General features: G+C 40.6%; 1 protein-coding gene across 3 annotated transcripts in view; it reads left to right on the plus strand.

Moving 5' to 3' along the window:
* ATAD5 (ATPase family AAA domain containing 5) overlaps positions 1-22,249 on the plus strand; it is a 32,259-nt gene continuing 10,010 nt past the window's right edge. For 2 of the 3 annotated variants that reach the window (XM_084837254.1, XM_084837255.1), the window contains exons 1-16: positions 1-265; positions 3,878-5,580; positions 5,763-5,817; positions 7,181-7,351; positions 8,647-8,785; positions 10,627-10,708; positions 12,884-13,065; positions 13,907-14,067; positions 14,597-14,741; positions 15,248-15,523; positions 16,723-16,819; positions 17,810-17,889; positions 18,238-18,383; positions 18,467-18,617; positions 19,840-20,001; positions 22,041-22,153. In XM_084837254.1, coding sequence (XP_084693380.1) covers positions 203-265; positions 3,878-5,580; positions 5,763-5,817; positions 7,181-7,351; positions 8,647-8,785; positions 10,627-10,708; positions 12,884-13,065; positions 13,907-14,067; positions 14,597-14,741; positions 15,248-15,523; positions 16,723-16,819; positions 17,810-17,889; positions 18,238-18,383; positions 18,467-18,617; positions 19,840-20,001; positions 22,041-22,153 — 3,726 coding nt within the window. In that variant the 5' untranslated portion in view covers positions 1-202. Of the gene's footprint in view, positions 266-3,100; positions 5,581-5,762; positions 5,818-7,180; positions 7,352-8,646; positions 8,786-10,626; positions 10,709-12,883; positions 13,066-13,906; positions 14,068-14,596; positions 14,742-15,247; positions 15,524-16,722; positions 16,820-17,809; positions 17,890-18,237; positions 18,384-18,466; positions 18,618-19,839; positions 20,002-22,040; positions 22,154-22,249 lie in introns of those variants that run through there. The other variant, XM_084837256.1, reaches the window with a different exon arrangement.

Raw genomic sequence — 22,249 nt, forward strand, 5'->3', positions numbered from 1 at the left:
GCCCCGCCCCGCTCGACGTCACCGCGCTCCGAATCTGTCTCTCGCGCGCTTTTCTGTGTTGCCCGATTACCGTCTGGCGCGCGAATTTCTGACAGTCCACCGGCTGAACGGGCGCGAGCGTTTCCTCATGGCTCTGCGGGCCCCTTGCTGGAGCTGAGGGAGGGCGTGTGGGGGGATTTTGTCGGTCGTTACGAGGAGGCAGATGGTGGGGAGAATGGCCGTGGCCGCGGCAGCCGCGTCTTCCTCCGCCGACGGGGACGTGCAGGTGAGGGGCAGAGGTGGTGAGGGAAGGGTGAGGCGCTCTGCCTGTGTGGGGAGAACGGGTCGGGAAAAGTTTGGGGCAGGTCGGATGAGCGTCTCCGCGTCCTCAGCGTCTCCATCAGACCTCAGCGTCTCCATCAGCCGAAATGAAGCTCTACCTGTGTAACTTCCTGTGCTTGTTATTTCATCTCCCCAGCCGTGCATGCACGTTTTGTTTGTCACCTGTGCTAGAACAAATCATAAGTAGTGGCTGACGCGTCGGTTTCAAAGCCGGACAGGGGAGGTCTAAAATGGTGCTGGTGGCCCGATGTCTTTGACTGGCTCCGTGGAGTTGGAAGGAGAAAAGTTTCAAATAGGATCCCCCTCTGTACAGTTTGAGAACTTCATTCCCACCCAGGGGGGCTAAAGGAAAGGTCTCACCGGTGATTCTGTTCAGGATATATTTACACAGTAGAGTTAATCTGGTTTAGGGCGCAATCCTATCCATGTTTAGACAGAAAAAAGTTCTACAACTCCCAGCATGCCCCATGGCTGGCTGGGGCATGCTGGGAGTTGTAGGAAGTTTTTCTGTCTAAACATGCATAGGACTGCGCCCTAAGTCAGTTATTCTCTCCAAGGAAATCCTGGGAATGGTAGTTCTGGGTGAGAGAGGGGTAGGAACTAGTAGAAACCTTAACAAGCTCATTTGACTTCAATTCCCAGTGATTTTTCTATAATGATGGTCATAGTGGGTATACCCACCACATACCCACACACACACTTATTATAGAGCCCTGTAGGCTCTTTCTTAGGAAATATTTCCATAGCCATAGGTCAACTCAACTGTTTAATTTTATTTAAATGTATATACCACCTTGTCTGTAAGGATCAGGGTGAGTAGCAGTTCCTTCTGTCTGACATACAGAAGGGAAATGTGGTGAGAAAGTCTTCTTTTGGAGTCCAGGTGACCAAATATATTTGTGTTGTGCTTTATGTTCCTTTCTGCAAGGCTGAATTAGTGGCAGAACTGGAATGTGAACCAGATTCGAGCCCAATTCTTGGTTTGTTGGCTGAGTTCTCACTTGAGTTTGTAATTGATATGGCTGAGGTCTTGAAAACCAGCACTGAAGTTCACATCAGTTTGAGAATGTGTTTATATGCTATCGCATTTGCTTTTTAAAATCATTTGTTATTTCATTCATTTCAGCCTCATAGGTGACAAACTGCTTTAAATAAAATGTCCAGTTTAACTGGACTATGTGATTTCGAAAGCAAGGAACATTTGGGAGCTATGATTTTCCATGGTGCTTTGTAAAGCTGAAATTGTTCTATATAAAACCCGGCTGTGCAATCAAAGCCCCGTGAGGTAGCTTTGCAGCAGCCAGAATATATGATCCTACAATTCTTTGAAGTTTGCAGTGGTGGTTAAGGTAGTATGAATGGAGTTAAATAGGATGCTGCTGTGCCGTCCAATATTTTATGAAGAATTCTACTCTGCTGTCCTTAAATGTTTACTCTAGAAGTTTATTTTAATCTTTATTTCACCATGGAATAAGAATTGTAGTCCTGCCCCTTTAGACTTATACTACAAGAGTAAAGGGCAACCATATATGACATTAGGATGCACCAATAGTTCATTATGTAGAGGACCATGCTGTTTTATTTTTAATAATAGTATAATATTGCTGATTCAGTTTTACGATCAGGAGGGTCAGGGTACTTCGACAGACACCTACTAGTGCTACCAGTCAAAAAACATTATACAGCTATTCCATCTTTCCATCCTTAAAACATTCTTTTGTGCTAAGAAAAAAGACCAAAGCAGTAGTGGGACAACATGAGAGAGTTACAAGTGGAAGATGTCATCTGGACATGCACACACCCTACCCCTGTAAAATTCCCTTAGGGCACAATCCTCTGCATGTTTAGACAGAAAAGGCCTACAACTCCCAACATTCCCCAACCAGAATGGGTGGGTGGGGAATGGCTGGAAGGAGTTGGCCTTTTCTCTGTCTAAGCATGCATAGGATTGCACCCTTAATGTGGTAGGGCAACTGCAAAATAACTGCCTCATCTGGAAGCACCCTCATGCTTTAAAGCCGTGATCCCATGCAGCCGTGATCCCATGCAGCCTTGATTAAAACCCATAAGACTTGCTTCTCAGTACATGTGGATAGGATTGGAATTTATAGAGCAATCCAATGGCTTTTAGACAGTGTCTAGACGGCCCTAGTTTTTTTTTGTTTCTAGGAATCGAGTTCGGAGCCAGCACTCTGAGCTTGATTCCCACAAACCATGCTCCCTGCCCTTCCCCCACTGCCTTGTAGGCAGCACGGTTCTTCCCCATCTCTGCTCTTGTAACTGCAGTGTAGAGTGGCTGAAAAGGGGATGTTCCCAGGGGAGGGGAGGAGACTGCGGAAGCGTCATTATGATGCTTCCTATGCACCGTGCGCCCTCCCCCTCTCTTGCTCCAACGTCCCCAGCTAGACAGCCAAAATCGGCTGTCTAGCCAAAAATGCAGGGTGGCTGGCACGCAGAGAAGAGGATCCCCTCTGTGCTCCACCTGTCCTGCATTAGATCATAGAATCATAGAATAGTAGGGTTGGAAGGGGCCTACAAGACCGAGTCCAACCCCCTGCTCAATGCAGGAATCCAAGTCAGAGCATCCCTGACAGATGGCTGTCCAGCCTCGTCTTGAATGCCTCTGGTGTGGGAGATCCCACTACCTCCCCAGGTCATTGGTTCCTGGGGACAATATACAATATTGTCGTATTGCTCTAACAGTCAGGACGTTTCTCCTGATGTTCAGCTGGAATCTGGCTTCCTGTCACTTGAGCCCATTTTTCCGTGTCCTGCATTCTGGGATGATCGAGAAGAGATGCTGGCCTTCCTGTCTGTGACAGCCTCTGAGCTTGGAGGTTGCCAACTATTCCGATAGGATTGTGCCCTTTAAAATTTTAAAAGGGGCTAAGGGCAGAATCCTATGCATGTTTAGAAAGGAAAAAGTCTAAACATACATAGGATTGTTTACTAAATAAGCATGCCACTTCTTACAAGTAAGAAATTCAGTTTGGAGGCTCTTCTGTCATCCTTCTCACACCAGTTTATAGCAACACAGCAGTCGGAGACATATGTGGAGAGAAACAGTGTCTCCTGCCCTAGCACTGCTGCATTCCATCCTCCACTTTTCCTGCCAAGTAATTTTATGTGCAGCAGAGCTAGAGCATATTTTGTTGCCCTTCAAATAACAAGAAAAGTGCCTAGTGGCACCTTAAGGACTAAGATACTTATTGTGGCCTAAGCTTTCATAGACAGGAGCCCGCTTCATGGGATGGCTTTAGTCCATGAAAACCTTTGCCATATGTTGTCTTTAAGGTGCCGAAGTCTCAATTTTATTTTTATGTTTTGCTGGAACTTACTAATGTTTCTATTCCATCTGGAAGTTGTCTTATCGCCCAATTTTTTAAAAATAAATAGAATATACAGCAACCATTTTTTAATAATAAGCATGACAGATGTATTTGACAATTCATGTTTTGAATAAGGACGTAGACAGATAGGAGAAGTGAGGGTCTGAACAATATTAAAGCTAGATACAACTGTTCATTTATATAAAACAACTGTTTTTCCTTTATAGCCATGTAAAAAACGGAAAGAAGATGATCCTTCTATTAAAGCAATTACAAAATATTTTTCGCCATTAGGAAAAAATATTGATAGAGTGTTGTCGCCACCAAAGTCTAACAATATAATGGATTATTTTAAAAGAACTCTTCCTACAAATGAGAAGATTGCTTCACCTATGATGGAGAAGGAAAGCAGAACAAGTAGTTCATCGTTGGAAAATTCTTCAAAGGCTTTGTCAAGGCTTAAGAGAAGAAGAAAGAGATGTAATTTAAATAATAAATTAAAAGATATGAAAGCACTTGAGCATGACCTTGTGATAGAAATGAATAGCGATGATAGTAGAGAAATACTCCGTCAAAAAGAAGAAGACTCTAAAATTAGTTTCATTGATCATAGTGTTCCTGCATTGCTTAGCCCCACGGATATGGAAGAAACATTAAATGCTTACAGCAAAAACCATCTCAACACTGCAAAAACTGAAGAAGGAAAAACAAAAATAGAAGACGTAAAAAAGAGTAATCTAAAAAGATCAAAGAAAAGGAAACATAAAGATGAGATGGACTTGTCTGAATGTTTTTCCACTGAAACACCACAGAAGGGTCAATGTAAAGAAGTTGATGATAAACAAGTTGCATCTAACAGTGAATCTGAAAATCAAAGCTTAGCTAATACTTTGGGTCCTGAGACCAATGCACATGAGACACCGCATTTAAATGATAGTACTGTAACTGTATCATTTGAAGACTTCCTAAAAAGCCAAGGAGAAAATAAAGTTGATCAGATTCCAAGAACACAAACATCAGATAGTTCTATTACACCTCATGAAACAGTCAGTTGCCAAGGTGCTCAGCAGCTGCCACTTAAGAAAGTAACTGTCCTTGCACAAATTCATTCTGCCCCTCTAAAATCCTCCTCGTCTCAGAAAATAGCCTCTATCTTTTTAAAGAAAAAAACCAAAGAAGCGAAAAGACAAAGCATTCTATCTTCCTCAGAGGTTGAGTATACAGAGCAAATGACTCAGAAAATAAAATCTAATGTGGTGGTAGCAGAAGAAGAGTTAGAGCTGGCTGTATTAGAAACTGCAGGTTCAGAGACTGTAAAGTCAAAATGCACTGCAGAAGAAAGGTGCCAGTTTATGAAAGCTTTTAAACAACCAGAATCTGAGACAGTAAAAAATGGAGCTAAAAAAGGACCTGGTAAATCAAAGGAAGTAGGAGAAAAATCTTCAAAACACAAACTGGAAATGGAAGAATATGAGGGTGTTTCTAATAAAAAACTACAAAATGAAGTATCAACTGATATTGCTGATACTGATTTCCATAGTAATATTGCCAAAAGTGGTAGTACCAGAATAAGAAATAAGTTCAAGGGAAAAAAGATTCTGGAAGCAAAGGAGAAAGATTTAAATACCAATGAAAAGCAGAAGGATGATGCTAATGGTGAAATTAAGGAAATAACATCAAGTGAGAGACAGAGTAAATTGCCTCAGAAAAATAATGGCTTGAGAAGAAGTCTACGGCAAAAGAAAAGCCAAGATTCCATAAGCAGTACACCAGAAAAAGCAAGGATTTCAGAGGCTGTTGCTGAAAACACACGAGGTGCTAGTCCTTTACAGGCTTCTACTCCAAAAGCAAACAATAAATCCTTCAATAAAAGTGACTTATATAAAGCTGAAATGATTACTGAACCTTTTGATTCAAAGAGCCCAATAAGGTAAATCTTTTAAAATTATTTTTAGAGCGCAAGAAACTTTTGTTTTAGTATATACATTTTTTTCTAGAAACGGGAGTTCTGAATGTATGTAATTTCAGTGCTTTGCCTTATTCTTCAACATTGTACAGAAGGGTGATTCTTTTTAAAAACTGATATTAAGTGGGGTATTTTTCCCTCTACAGAATGAAATTCACCCGAATTAGTACATCTGAAAGATTTATGCAACAGAGTATAAAGGTATTGTATGGAATGCATTTGATTGTAATTAAGCCTTTAAGACTGCATTTTGAACAATAAGATGTATAGTAGAACTAGGTATTTCATTGTGAAAAAGTTGTTGCAAATCCTTGAATGATGTGCAGAACACTTACTTTGTGCAACGAAGGGGCTGTTCAAATGAGGCTGTTCTTCCCCTTCAGTCCCCAATGCTATGCTCATGCATGCCCTCTTTCTACTTTCCTCACTGCATGTAGAATCATAGAATAGTAGGGTTGGAAAGGGCCTACAAGGCCATCGAGTCCAACCCCCTGCTCAATGCAGGAATCCAGGTCAGAGCATCCCTGACAGATGGCTGTCCAGCCTCATCTTGAATGCCTCCAGTGTGGGAGAGCCCACTACCTCCCTAGGTAATTGGTTCCATTGTCGTATTGCTCTAACAGTCAGAAAGTTTTTCCTGATGTTCAGCTGGAATCTGGCTTCTGTAGAACGTAACACTTGAACTAGGAGAGGCTATCTTCGTAATCCTGCAATCTGAAACAGGATCTCCTGTTAAGGCAGGTGCAAGGAGAGCAAATCTGGTACCTCATTTGATCTTGTTACATTTAGAGATTTTGAGGGAGTGTATCGTCTGAAAAGGCCCTTGACATATCAGACCAGCTACTTGAGAAGAGCAGTTTTGGGGTAGAGATATACAATATTTCTTTGTCCAAGGAGAAATGTTCATTGCATAATCATTTTAATTCTTTTCACATTTTACACCATAAATAGTTTTTAAAGATTTACCTGGATTTACAGATTTAAATGTAATGTCTTGGATCCGGATGTGTCCCCCATGAGCAGAAGACACATCTGCTCATGCAAGGCAGGATACCTGATTTTTGCCAGTTCCTGCTACAGCCTCCTGTGTCACATCACATGCTGTTTCGAAAAGTCCGCAGACCTCAGGAGCAGCTTTTGGGGAGAGCTGCAGTGGCTAGGGGGAATGAGCAAAAGTCAGGAGGCCCATCTTGTGCAAACTGAAGTGATTTCCATTTGTGCAATGGGACCTTTAGATCTAAGCTGTAGTGTGGCCAGTTTGCATGATCAAAATAAACCACTGTGGCTTATTTATTTAAGCCATGCTGTATTATTTTAATTGTGATTTCCATAATCATCACTTGGGCATGGCTTGTGTCATCTGAACCTGGGCAGCATGGCTTGTGGGAGGGGGAAACAACCTTCCAATAACCCATAGGCTGTTCTAAGGTAATTAGAGGATAGTTTCCCCTTCCAACAAGCCATGCTGCCTGGGTTTGGATGAAATGACAAGACGGTGATCGTGCGAACTGGGTCAATGCATCTGCTTATTGCTCATTAATGGTTACTTTTAATTTTATGATAGATGAGTTCCACTTCTAACAATATATCCAAAGCAAAGAAATTGGTTGAGAAAGCAAAAGCTTTACAACATCACCGAGCAACAAGGATTGCTGAGGAGACATTATACACACATCTAAGACGCTCTTCTAGACAACAAGCTCTTTTTGAAAGGAAAAGGTTACAGAACATGGAAGTAAGTCCATAAAGCTCACCTTATTTATGGAATCATCTTTTTTGCTCTTGGAACTGACTTGCTTAAGCAATTGTTGGTCTTTAACTTGTCCCCTATCCTGTAATAGCAGAGGGTTTGAAATGAGTTGTAATATTATATACCTGGAGTTGTATTCATTGCTATGAATTTGTTTGAAATCTGTTTTTCTTCTTAGTTTATATTTCAGCATATACATGACAGCAAATGTAAAAAAGTTGGTGAATGTCAACATCCATCACAGATAAGAATGACTTAAAATAGTTTTTTCTCACTTTTCAGACATACCAGCAAATATTGGTATGATCACACTATAGGTGGCTGTCAATATTCGCTGATGTTCTCAAACATTCATAAAATTTGGGGTGTCAACATTTATGAATGTTTGGATATTTATTTTAATATAATACATAAGATTTCTTTGAATTGTAAAACTGGAGCAATTCTAAATGAGGGAGGAACATAAATTGTATAGTTTATACTGACACTTTCAGTGAAAGTAAAATACGTTTTCTAGAAAGGATTAAGTGATTATTAATTATTTCTGTAGCAGTTTAATGTGCAGTGTACTTTCCAATCCTCATCCCATTTGCACAGTAGCCTTGGCCAATAGGTCACTATTCCTGTTTTACATATAAGGAACTGAGGCTGAGGGAAAGTGGCATGCTTAAGGCTACCAATTAAATTTAATGATGAGCTGGAATTTTCAGGCACTCATATCCAACTCTGAACTATGTCCACGACATCACACTGGTTCTAAAGAGGGGATACATTTTTTTTTATTTAATGTAATGCAGAAAGAAGTTTGTATGAAAATATGAATGTTTATTTAAAATTTAATAGCAAAAAATATAATAGGAAGATTACAACCTAATCCAAGCTATAGTGTGTGCAGTTCACTTCATGTAAACAAGTGTTTTCTTATTCATATCCTTGTCAGGGAAACCTCCCTGAGTGGATTGAGGATGTGTAGGTTAGTGTTTATCCAGAAGTCAAGAGAAAGGTAAATGCATTTTCCATGCTGAGAGATCCATGTGCATACTAAAACTGCATTAGAGGTTAGAACTCTAATAATTTGTAAGAGAAACTTTACATCAGGGCTTAGGAAACCTCTTCTACAAATCTATGTAAAAAACCAAGATCAGTGAGAGGAAAATGTGTGTGTGTGTGTAGTAAGTGCTAGGAAACAAGTAATTAAAATCTTCATTATAGTCAAAATTATTAAACTATTTCTAGCAGTAATAAATCATTTATTTCTTTATTGTTCTGTTTATGTTCAGGACTCGGTGATTATGTTAGATTCAAGCCCAAGCAATATCACTACTGTTTCAGGAAGTGTGAACAAAAAGAAACTTCAAAGCTTGAATGATGTGTTGGGGAAAAAAGCTGAAAATGTAAAAGCAACTAAGAAATCAAATGGTATCTACTCTTACCTCATTATAGTGCATTAAGTGGCTGTCTTGGAGCCAGATTGAGGCATTGGACATCTATGGTCACATATCCCATCTCCTTACATTTTTGTAAAAAGCAGCCACAGATTTGCTGAGGGTAATGATTCAGAGGGTGACCATAGTGCTAGGGGATATAGTTTAACCATTTCCATCTATCCTATTTTCCCAGTGAAAAAACCTATGTGCCCCATTGAAGAAAACTTGCTCGTATTTGTCAGTTTTCCCTAAGGGAGCAAATGGCAACGGGAGGCAGGGAGGATTTCTGTCAGGGAAAAGGTCCTTATCTGATTTCGTGTGTGTGCTCCCCCACCCACCCCAGCTGCATTTTATAAAAACATAGAAGCAGAAAATCTGATCAGGGATCCCCAGCGTCTCATCTAATTTGACCCTAAAACATTAACTATCTCAGTCATGAGAGTGTGTTAACATGCTTTGCAGAAGTTTAAACCTAATCCTGTCCCTGAGTCTACAGTTCATTGGGGAGTTTGTCCTCAATGTTGTATAGATAACAAGATAAATGTTCATACAAATTGTCAGAACTAAAGGCAAAACTAAAAATATTTATGAGCAGCTGCTAAATAGGTTAAGGCCACAGAGGAGTTTTGTGCTAAATTCTTAACATTCCACATTCCTAATGCATTTTACAACAACCTTCACCTAAATGGGAGATATAAAGAGTTAAAAACGTAATAGTTTAACCAGACATTCTTATAGTGCTGATCTTAAGATGAAATTGTTTGTTTTTTGTTAGTTGTTTGAAATATATACACCCTTCCACTCATGTTGGGTTCAGGTAGGGAAAATAGCTGTGAGCACCGTTGTTGTGTGCTCAGTAGACAAACAGAAATTTAAGTTCAGGGGTCCATGGGGGACTTTTCTAAATAAGGCAACAACAGAACAACTCTCTTCATGGAAGTGGGAATGGCATGGGGGAAAGGGGGAATTAGTGTGTGTGGAAGCTGGGAGAGAGTGAGATCCTGAAGGGGAAATAGTATCTCAGCGGGTAGCATGTTCCAGTGTAGGTTAATGCATCTTATCTGGAGTGCATTTTTGTCATTCATATCTCTCACTTCAAAACAGAGAAATTAAGTTACAAAAAACTTTTAACTGTTAAACACCAAAAAGCAAGAAAATATAAAGCATCTCTCAGTGATCAGCAACAGTTTTAATTCATGACATGACAGAAAAGATAATGAAAAGTTGCAGAAACAGAGAAAATTTCTGCCTTATAATAGGGATGTATGGATTTGGTTAAATCCATTCTGTCTGTGTTTTGCAGATTGTCAGGAGTCTTTTATCCTTTTGTCTGCACATTGATGGAATCAGAATTTTTTAAGGATGTACGAGAATTTTGTTCCACTTACACGAACGCACATTAAGCTCACTTGCGCTAATGCATGTTAGTGCAAGTGCAAATTTGTGCAATCCCTCCCCCAAGTAAAAAACCAGTCCGCAGAGACCACTTGACTTGGAAAAGGCCATTCCACTGTGAAATCCACAGGTTGGATTCATAGAAATCTGAACTCCTTTGAAACTTGTAGATTTCTTTGACGTCCCTACCCTATAACTATGTGTAATGTAGAATCATGGAAACAAGTATGTTGAATTCTGCTAACTTCTATACTGATAATACATAAGGAGAGAAATGGATTTCTATATTTTTTTTTAAAGTAAGAATCTGAAATACAGTGTCCAGTTAATGTTTCAAATAGTTAACTAGATGTATCTCTGTTCTGTCTATTCATGTTGCAAGACAGAGTTAGGGCTATAGTGTTGCCTGTACTAATCTAGCAATACGTTATTTTAAAGGAAAAGAAAAAGTGTCTTCACTGATTAGGAAAAATGTTCAGAAGCCTACAGATGAAGCAATTACTATTTTTGATGGAAGCAGGTCAGTTGGTTATAGATTTATGAGGGAAATAATTATTTATGGGAGTTACCGCATTTCTAAATGTACACTGAAAATAAAGTTGCAGTTTGCTGCTGTGTTGATTGCTACTCTACTATAATGCTGCAATCCAGTCCACACATTTTACTTACTGGGCAGAGATAGAATCACTCCTGAATCAGCCTGTGCTGGTAGAACCTAAAGCTATACCTGTGGAGGGTATCTGCAACAGCATAGGGACACCCTTGTAGCAGCGTGATACTATCACAAGCAGAGAAATAGGGCAGAGGAGGGAGTGCGTGTGGAAAGCTTAGTTGAAATCCTGTGCTTATTTCCGTCCTCTGTGACAATGTAATGTTACACCTGCAAAAGAGCTGGTGAAATCAGTGGAGAGGCCTAGTCAACTTGCTCCCTCTGCCAGTCCAGAGGATAGGATTCTGAGTAACTTGAGAGCAATCATGGCACAGCCAGATAATACAAAGTTAGGCAGGCAATGCAGTTCATATACATTAAGACAGGTTGCTCTGGCCCATGTCTATAGAACCATGAGCCATGTGGTGTAGTGGGTAGAGTGTTTGACTAGGACTGGGGGAGGCCCAGGCTCCAACCCTTGCTCAGCCATAAACCTCCCTGGGTGAACCTGGCCAGTCACCACCTCTCAACATAGCCCACCACACAGGGTGACTGTGAGGATAAAATGGAGTGGGGGGTGTGATTGTGTGCTACTCTGAGCTCCTTGGGTATATTAGCGAAGAAGTGGGAATTTGGTGAAAGGATACTCTGGTGCAATAAATCAAACAGTCAGGCTGGGGAGAGTAGAAGATTGCTAGTGTCCACTGGTTATTTCCCCAGAAAATCTTATTATTAATCAGCCAAATAAACATGGGGTTGACTAGACTGGTTAGGAAGATGAGGGCTAAGCAGAATGATGGGTTTCCTGGGGCTTATGGTTGCCAGTCCTTAAACCACATACTCTGGCTATTGTACTTCATTGACATACTTGTTTCTACTTGCTGCTCAGCATACTTGGGTTTGTGTGAATATTACAATCATCTTATTGGCTGCCAGCACAATGGGACCATAGGGTCACTCTAAAGAATTTACATCAGTGTGTGTTAGCTGCTAATAGCTGTTTCTCATAAAATATTTTTTCCCATTTCAAGTCTATTGGCATTTTTTAGACCTGAACTAGCAAAAAATATTTCAAAAGGAAAAACTCATCTTCGGTTTTCTTGTGTAGCAGATAATTAACAGTGAGAAAATGTATTTTTTGAAAATGTCACTTTCATAATAAACTCTAAAGAAAAATATAGTACTGCATAAACGATAGAAAATGTATGTTGAGAGGGTATGGCAGTGGTTTTCAAATTTTCTTCTGAGAAACTTTTCCACTGTTGCCCCTTTCGGACAATTGCATTGGGGAAAGAAGCCATTGTGGTTTTGCCATCCAGCCCTGCGCATGTAACCGCAATTTGCATAATTCCTCACAATGCAGCGCAGGTCGTCCAAACTTGGTGCGTGGTACAGTCATGGGTTGTAGGGTGGGTACGAAGTTGCTCCCACCGTGCCCTGTGCCAGGTTTGGACAACCCGCCAACCCACACTGCATTGCAGAGGATTATGCAAATGGCAGGCTTCTTCCCCTGTGCAATTGTTCAAACCCAGTCTTTGACTTCTTTGCTGAGAAATCTTGTGTGTTGTAGAGAATTCTAGGGTATGTTCTTGGGTGCATAGTCAATTCTTGTGGCTGGAGATCTATTTAGCTTCACAGTTGCCCCCCACAAAGTGAGTGTATTCTAGAATACTCATGATACTCTTCTGTGGCTGCACATTGCAGAGGAAATTCAGGAATTGTGGGCAAGCAGTCTTTCAGAAAAACTTATCTCCATTACTGATCTTCCCATTGAGAACCTGTGTAAGTTTCTGAGGAACCCTAGGATCCACCTGAATACATTTTGAAAACCAATGCTTTAAGGCAGGTGTGGGCAACTTTTCGTCCTCCTTTTCGTTTTCGCCTACAACTCCCATCATCCTTCACCATGGGCTATGCTGGCTAGAGCTGATGGGAGCTGTAGGTGAAAACATCTGGAGGGCCACAAGTTGCCTACTCCTACTTTAAGAAATGTACAACTGTGCTATATATTGAAGCTTAGCTGCTTTTGGTTGTCATTTACATTAGTGAAGATGATTCTGAAAATTCTCAAGATGACAAGCAGTTCAAAGCAAAACATGAATTTTTAATGAGTGGTTTGCCAGAGTCTTTAAAAAGGCAAATTGCAAAGAAAGCAGCAGCATTGGAAGCATTTTCTGCAGCTAATTCCTGTTTTCAAACAGTGGTCCATGTACAGCAAAAGGATTATGGTGAGTATTGATCTTCTGAAGTTCTTGAAATAAATATAAGTTTTCGGAGCTTCTGCCTTTAAAAGAAAGTGTATTGGTACTTTTTCCACTACAGGTGCAAAACAAATGCTGTGGTGTTTATTTAAGGTTCCGCAAGATTTATATCACTAAACAATATGCTTAATATTATGCCTTGGTTTAGAGCAGGGATGGGGAACCTCTGGTACATGGGCTGTATGCAGCCCATGGGCTTTCCTCATCCATCCCATCAGCTTGTTCCCTAGGCCCTGTCCCCTCTCCCAACAGGGAAAAGCGCTTATCTCCTATAAGTTCCAATCCACTCTTCATGCCTCCCCTTTTCCCCAGCTATAGGAGTTAATGTTGCTAAACATTTTTAAAGAGTGGGTGTAATATGTATGCTTTTCTGAAGATGTGTTACATCATTAGAATGACAGCTCGGTAGAAGACCTACAAGAGATCAGTTTTTAAGGACAGCTTTCATTAGAACAGTCTAGAAATAAAGTTGCAGCATATTTTAAGAGCAAAGATTAATTTTTTAACAGCATAAATGGGACTGCAAAATGCTGACATTGCAGGAATTTTGTACCAGGGTTAGTGGACTAGTGCTCCAATGCATTTTAACTAAAAGACCTCATCTGTCAAGTTCCTTCATTCAAGTGTGTCCCTTGAGTCTGAATGTATCTTTTCTGCAGTGCTGTCTCTAACACGCTTTGAAGCAGCCAGGCTAATTGCCAACAAAGGAGTTGCAAATGGCCAAATACTCTCCCATCATTTGATTCTCCTGTAATTTCTATCCAATAATATCTTTTCCTCTTTTAACTCCATTTTTATTATTTTATAGGATGTTTGATGTGGAGACTGGCACCACCCTCATGCCCTCTCTTAACTAATCTAAGAGAAGACAATTCCTCAGTAACTGATGTTGCAAAACGCACTTTTTCACTTGGTGAATTTTCAGTTTTAAATACACAGCCTAATAGCAGTGATTCTACAATTGTTGTGGTTAGTACTTTGTAAATATTTATTGCCATGATGATTTTCAGTACATATTTGCAAAAAAACAATAAATAGAAGCAAGTCACTTTAATAATATGTTTCACAAAGATGCTGGTGCACACTGCTTGATAGTTTCCGCTTGGCTCCACCTGCCATGGGAGTGGTTTCAGTAATCAGGGACTCACCAGCAAGTAAAAGCCTCTTGTTCCATCCCAAGAAGACTCCTGATTGGGACATAGAGCTTAGCTTTTTCCTCCTTCTGAGTTCCTGATTATTGAAGCCACTCCTATGGCAGCATACACCAGCATGCTTGTGAATGAAAAGTCAGGATTCTCTGGAATTCCGGCTTACTGTTTTGTGTGAATGTGGCCTATATCAGTCTTTACTATTAACGTGACATGTTGCTACTTAAAATACATTTTAAAATTGTATGTTTCAGATGTTTTCCTCTGTATGTTACATGCTACTAAATGTTTTTAATACATATAATATTTATTGTGTATACAAATAGTTTTTATTTTTTTTCTGTTTGCAGTCATCTGGGTGGCGACCAGTTTTTTCTGAAACACAAAGGAATTGTTTATTGGAGGAGATTCAGTCTTCCAACACCCAGTTTCCTGTGAAACAATTCTTTGATCTACTCTTGAAAAAACAAGCTGCTCCTGAAAATAATAAACAAGGTTAGCAGTATTTGGAACTGAATATAAAACATGGGCATAAGTAGCAAGTAAATGTGTAGCTGTACAATCCTAAATATATTTACTCAGAAGTAAAGGCTGTGTGCTCACTTCCAGGAAAGTATGCATAAGATTGCAGCCTAGGTGACTTAAAAGATCTTGGCTGGGATCCAGAGAAGCCTATGCACAGATGCAGCGTGTTCTTGTAAGCATACTGGGAAAGTGGGGAGCAGCAGCTGTGTGTGCTGATATTTCTTACTGGCAGCAACCCCTCTCCCTCATGGGCTGCTTCTTCAGGGGATTCTCTGACCATCAGCAAGCCCTTCTTGGCAGTACAGGGATTTGCCAGGGGTGCTGAAAAGCCCCCATGCATGTGGAACACTGCATACAGTATCTTGGCCCTTGTGACAAAATCCAACATTTGAGTATTAGTTGGTGGTGGTAACCAAGAGAGGTCCTGGGAATTGCTCACTGGTATGACATTGCATTTTTTGTTTTTCTCTGACTAGTAAACAAATGTGAAGCTCTAAGTTCTGAGACAAATACAAAATTTGATAATCTGAAAGAAACCAAAAGAAAACGAAAAAGTGAAGATCACAAATCCAAAAGAAGGAGACAAAGGGGAAAAAAGACTGAATTGCCAGACAAGGCTTCCAAAGTATCGTGCGTAAAACAGGCTGGCATGGAAAATATAATCCAGATAGTAGATATAGTTAAAACAGAAGAATCTGGGAGTATTACTATAGAAGATTCTGAATTTGGATCAGAAATTATTTCTGTTTCTGGTAACTTATACTTTATTCATAATGCTTTAGAAAATGTTAAGTATGGCTGTTCTGATAAGAATATACTTCATATTTAAATAGATATCAAAATAGCCCCATTCTCAAATGGCCTATTTGACTATTTCAAATGAAATAGTCTGGAATTACTCCTGTACTGCTCAGTATGACATTCATTATGTGAATACTAGTGAAGTTGCAGTGTACTGAGAGCCTATATAGTCTATGAGCACAGCCCAGTTAGTCTTAAATAGATTTAATTCAGTGTGTACTAAAAAAAATCCAGCTACAAACATAGTGGCTTGAATTCAAAGATCTTGCTGCATGAGTAGAAGGCATATCTAGTTGTGCAAGAATGGAGGGGATTTCACCTATTTCCTTCCACAGTCCCTGAAAAACTGGTCTTGAAGGTCTCCCAACTCCCTTGAACCAGCTTCTTTGGGGAGGGGGGCACACATATGGAGTTGCAGACAAGGAGGGTAATCAGTTGATGCATGAACACACATGCCTTCTGCTTGCAAAGTAGACTCTTTGACTTCAAGCTACTGACTTTTGTGGGGTACTATTTTGTTATAATTTAGACCATATTTTTAAAGTAAATTGTATATCCAGCGGTATCCAATTTTGCATTTAAAATTTGAGCTATTCTAGTTTTTTACAAACATAAAAGCTACAGTGAGCCTTGGTCTTGTGCACTCCCAACTCCTTCTCTGATGTGGCTGCGAGGAGTTCAGAATGTTTTGCTTTAGATTAACCATACCTTGATATGCTGTCCAAACCCGTCAAACTGGTTAACCTTAACTTTGGTTTGTTTGAAACAAGCCAACTTCAAACCATTGTTTATGAAGCTGGCTTGTTTAAACACTCCATAGTTAACATTAACCACATTTTTGGATTTGGACAATAAGCTAAAATAAAATTAATTGAAATTAGAAGTGAACGCTTGTGCATTCCTTCTTGTGGCTGCACCGGAGGAGGAGGAGCACTATGGTTTAATATGACATCTAAATGCAGCAATTGTATATTAAAACACCACCTATAAATACTGATCAGAATTGACTTCACTCTTTTAAGTCTGTTGGTCAGAATTTCACTTGGCCTAAATACACCTTCAAAAAGTATAACAGTAAATATTTAAGTTGTTTCATTTATCTGTATGGAATAATTCTTAAAATGGATAGTTTCTGTGTTGATGCCTGCAGATTTTGAAAATGAAGATGTGCTCTGGACAGAAAAATATCAGCCACAGAACTCCAATGAACTCATAGGCAACACTGTAGCAGTTAAAAAGCTACACAGGTTAGAAATAACTGCATTTCCTCTATCTTTTTTTTTTAAAATAACTGCTTGTTGGAACACCTAGATTCTCTCCAGATTTATATGATGATCTTCATTGATGGTTTTCATACACTGGTTAAAGCTAATTCTAGTTAACGTTAACCAGATGTAACACTGCACCATTGTTAACACTGATAAGGGGGAGTGCACGAGTAGGTGTCCTGCTTCCAGTCCCTTTACTATGGTTAATAGATGGAGGGAGCAATTACCAGGATAGGCATCTGCCTCCGAACTTGGAGGTGACCACCTATCCAATGCAGGGCAGGAGAAGCGCGGAGGGGATCATCCCGGCCGTGCTTCAGCCGCCTTGCATTTGCAGCTAGACAGCCAATTTCAGCTGTGTAGCTGCGGGAAATCAGAGCAGGGGAAGCAGCAGCCAGACAACACATAGGATGTGTCATACCAGCACTTCTGAGTTCCATGGCACACCCCCAGGAACGTCCTGTTTTTGCCACTCCATACTCCTCTTCTGAGCATGGAGCGTGGGGCTATTCTGCGCTGCCTACGAGGCAGCGTGGGAGGAGGTGAAGGTCAGTTCTCAGGGAAGTGACCTCGGAGTGCGGGCTCCGAGGTCAGTTCCCAGGAACCGACCTATCCTACGGCCGTCTAGCCACCGACTAGCGGCCATAGGATTGTGCCCAAATAGTGTTAAGTCTGCATCAGCTCAATAGCTATGATTCTATAGGATTCTTGTAGAGAGCTTCATGAAGCCCCCAAACTTCTTTTTAAACAGCTACACATTTAAATAACCTTGAGGATTTGACATAAGAACTTCCAAAAAGAAAAATACTCCTGGTGATTATTATTCCCTCCTCCCCGCCCTCCATCATGTTCAGTTTGGATATATTGCACATTTAGACTGTGTGTCACAGTTCATAGACTTGTGTACTTGTACACACGTGCACACACAGAAGCAAATGCATCAATATAGTATTATGTATTTATTTTTAGGTGGCTGTGTGAATGGAAAAGAAGAGCTGATTGGGAAGAAAACAGAACTCAAACAGGAGAAAAGAGTGGCAGTCAACAAGGTAGTTTGGAATCTTTCTCCAGTCTGTAAAATGAAATGTTTAAAAAATATTTATTGATTCTGAGTTTTAATGTGAGCTACTTCGAGTGACCAGTGAGGGCTAACAAGTGGGTTATAAATTTTAGAGTAAGTAAAGTGAGATTGTTTTTAATTCTATTTTTATTTTTATTTTTTAAATTGTAAGGCAACTTGAGTTTGATTTTATCATAGAAAGGCAGGATATAATTGTCCAAAGAAGTATAAATAAATAAAGCAAAACATTAGTAAGAATTATTCCAGGTTTACATGCTCCTAGTTTTCACATTTAATAAGGCTGCTATTATATGTTTATTTTAATATCATTTACTAGAATTCTCGGACAGTGTGGATTTTAAAGATGACAAATCAGACAGTGAGGAAGAGACTGTTCTGTGCAATACTATGCTGCTTGTTGGTCCCTCAGGCATAGGGAAGACTGCAGCAGTTTATGCTTGTGCACAGGAGCTTGGCTTCAAGGTTTGTACTGGGTAGCTACTCATTTAATAAATGTGGATTTGCAAGTAGTTTTGAGAAATCTAATTTTTACAATATTTCTACAGATATTTGAAGTCAATGCTTCGTGCCAGCGTAGTGGAAGGCAGATTCTCTCTCAGCTGAAGGAAGCTACTCAGTCTCATCAGGTGGACAAACAAGGTGTACATCCTCCTAAGCCATGCTTCTTTAACAATTACAGTAGCACTAAATCACCAAGTAAGTAAGGTGCTTCTTTGTTTTCTCTGCAGTCAGAACAATTGAGATTTGGTAACACAAAAGAACTCTATGCTATATGATACATTATCTTGATTTTCATGCAGACAGAACTCCAATCTTATCTAATCATCATCATCACCATTTATAGCAGTCGTATATATATAACTTGATGTTATAATGCATATTGCCCTCCTGCTGCCCCATTCCACAGCCTGTAGCCCAAGCACTGCTGTCGGGCAGCAAGTAAAGAGCAGGGCTGGAAGTCTTGCACCTTGCTTTCCTTATGATGGCATCCTGTCAGCACCATGCCAAGGGAATGAGGGTGCTTCCTTCCCATGTTTTTGTTTGTAAGGGTTTCCCCATTTCCCTAAACCTTGTCCATAATATCAATGTTACTGGTGTCAGACCACACCATCACCTCCCGCACCACTTTGCCACATGGGTATTTCAGGTATTCTAAAGGTGAGGAGGTGAGTGCACCTGAGTAGTACCATGGCCAAATAAAATAAACACACTGCTGGAACTTCTAGCATGTCCTAGGAACAAAAACCACACTGCCTCCCCTTGTGGTTCCCTAGATTGCCTCCCTCACCTAACGCAAGTCCCTGGGACCTGGTCCTGCGGTTATTTATTTGAAGAACTGAGGGGCATAGAAGTGGAAAAGATAACCATCTCCTTTCACCCCCATTTCTTCAGGCAAATGATGGCTGAGACTTTAAAGAAGTTCCTTGGAAACTATGTGAAATTGTAATGCATAGGTACTGCAATGTGGAAGTTGATGCTTTCTCTTTTAAGTTGGAGAAAGCAATCCTATGCCCCCTGGACAGTGTCTGGGGGAGGACACAGGATTGTTTGGTTTTGGGATCCGAGGTCAGAACCAGGGCTCCAACCTTGGAGCCCAGAAACCGTGCTCCCCACCCCCTCCCCCTTGGAGCCAGTGCAGTTCTCTTTGTGCTGGCTAAGTCTCTGCCTTGAAGCACAGAAACGGGGAATAGGGGGCTGCTCCGGGGTTGGGGAGGGGACAAGACGGTGGAAGCTACTCTGTGCACCTTCCTATTGGGTCTCCAGGCTTGTTCCCTCCCTCTCCCCAAATTGCCCACCTAGCCAAAGTGCAGGATGGCTAGAACATGAAGGAGAGGATCCCCTCCATGCTCCAGCTGCCCTGCATATGATAGTTCAGATAGGATTGCACCCTTAGGCTAACACAGAATTTATATTTCAGAAAAAAACTCTCCCAGAAAAGAGTGGACCCCAAGGAAGCCTCCAGTTTCACCCAGAAAAGTTGGATTAAAGCAAGGCTTGGCACCCAAAACACTAGCACACTATTTCCAAATTTCCTCCAAGCCTAAGAATAAAGAAGAAAAAGTGCAAGGAAACAACAAAGGTAGGCTTTAACATCAGATGTGTGTGCTTAATCCTTGGGAGATGGAGGGCAGAGGTTATAGTTCTATCCTGAATCCACAGTGTGTGTTGTCATGCACAAAAAGCAATCTATCATCTACTGCCAGCCTTGTAAATAATTGCTGAGGGAGATTGCCCATTCTGTTTCCCCTGCCTGCTACATAGCTGCTGCTGTGGAGTGCTTGAATGGGCCAATTCCTTCCCACCACCAAGTTTTTCTTTCTTTCCCTTTTTCTTCAGTTGAGATCCTCAACATTCGATAGATCCAAAAAAGCAGCACATCTATATTTTGTAAACTTCTTTACCTTGACAAACTATCATACTTCTCTGTATCTTAGGAATCCCTTTAGTATGTAGAATTATTTTCGCTTAGAAAAAGGGTAAGGGAGAGCATAATAGTCTAAAATGATGCATAGCGTGAAGTAAGTGGATTAAAGGTTTTCTCCCTCGTAATACTAGAACCTCAGGTCATCCAATGAAGCCAAAATTGTGCGAGATTCAAGATAGATAAGTACTTCTTGACACACTGAATAGTTAAACAATGGCATTCATTACCACAAGATAGCAAATAGTGATGGCCAACTTGGAGTAGACAAATTTGTGGAAGATATTGCTATCAATTGTTGCTAGTCATGATTGCTATATATTATCTCCAGTATCAGAGGCAGTTGCTGGGCAACATGAATGGGAGGGTGCTATTGCCCTCATGTCCTGTTTGTGGGCTTTCCATGGGCATCTGGTTGGCTGCTGTGTGAAGAGAATGCAGGACTAGATGGGCCTTTGGTCTGATCCAGCATGGCCCTTCTTATGTTCTTAGAAACCATTGCCTTATCCTTTGCGGGGAGAGGGCTGGTGCATTTCATTTCTAGACTGTTAGGCACAGGGACTGTCTACATTTGGTATTCATGGAAATGATTCTGGGTTAGAACAGCACTATGGAGGTCACACACAGGGCTCCCTATCTCTCTTCTATCCTTAAAGAGCCAGAAGAAGGAGAATTAGATCTATCTGTGCATTCAGTGCAAGGTGCTACCTCCAACAGTGAGAACGTGCCTGGTTATCTTGAGTCAATTGCCAAAAGTGAACAGATAAGTGCTAAATTACAAAGTTGATCTTGTAACTGAGCAGTAGATAGTACTACATGACCTCCAACCTCTTTCAAACCATAAAATTCTATGACCTATTCAGCATGGTTCTTCAAAACGTGCAACTATTAGCAAATGAAGATGTAAAAAGAGCCTAAAAAAGGAAAGGTTCCTCCTGTGCAAGCACCGGGTCATTGCTGACCCCTAGAGGGACGCTGCTTGCGCTGGCATTTTCATGGCAGACTACAGCGGGGTGGTTTGCCATTGCCTTCCCCAGTCGTGACTACCTTTCCCCCCAGCAAGCTGGGTACTCATTTTACCGACCTCAGAAGGATGGAAGGCTGAGTTGACCTGAGCCGGCTACCCAAGACCCAGCTTCCGCTGGGATTGAACTCAGGTCGTGTGGAGAGTTTCGGTTGCAATACTGCCGCCTACCACTCTGCACCACACGAGGCTCTTAAAAAGAGCCTAAGCAGACTACTAATATGTTGTATAGGTATGTGTTAATGAGCTTACCAATGCCAAGACGTTTGTGTTATCACCAACACTACTTTGTTGAACGGTCACAGTTAAGCTTTAACATAATTGTCACTTTCTCGATTTCATTTTGCTCTCATCTCGCTCTTCACAATTCCCTCCCGTGGTTGCTCAAGGATAATGCTTCATGCATTTGGTGAAGTGAACTAGTCCTTCAAAGGTTATGCCATACTAAATTTGTTAGTCTTTAAGGTGCCACAAGATGCTTTGTTATTTTTGTTTAGATATTACAGATCGTTGTAAAATCAGACCTAAAAGGAATATTTTTAGTGTGTGTATGTGGTAGGCATCCCACATATTTTAAGTAGGTTTTTGAGAGCATTTTATAGTTCACTATTGCATTTCCTACACCTTTATTTTCCTCTGATATAAATTAATACTATATTTTTTGTCCATGCAGAAAATAAGGAATGCTTATCTGGAGAAAAAGTACAGATAAAATCAATAAAAAGGGGAATGAAAGAAGAGGAAACCAGTAAAAAATATGCAACTTCTCTGATCCTCTTTGAAGAGGTAAGGTATAAATGCAGATTCTGCATTCTGGACCTAAAACCTTGGCACCATCCTACATAAAGCAAGAAAGCTAGAGTTGGCCAGCTGTGCTCTGTC

The sequence above is a fragment of the Heloderma suspectum genome, chromosome 2 (assembly GCF_057233095.1).
Source record: "Heloderma suspectum isolate Gila_16-S chromosome 2, 16-S_ref, whole genome shotgun sequence".
NCBI classification, from domain to species: domain Eukaryota; kingdom Metazoa; phylum Chordata; class Lepidosauria; order Squamata; family Helodermatidae; genus Heloderma; species Heloderma suspectum.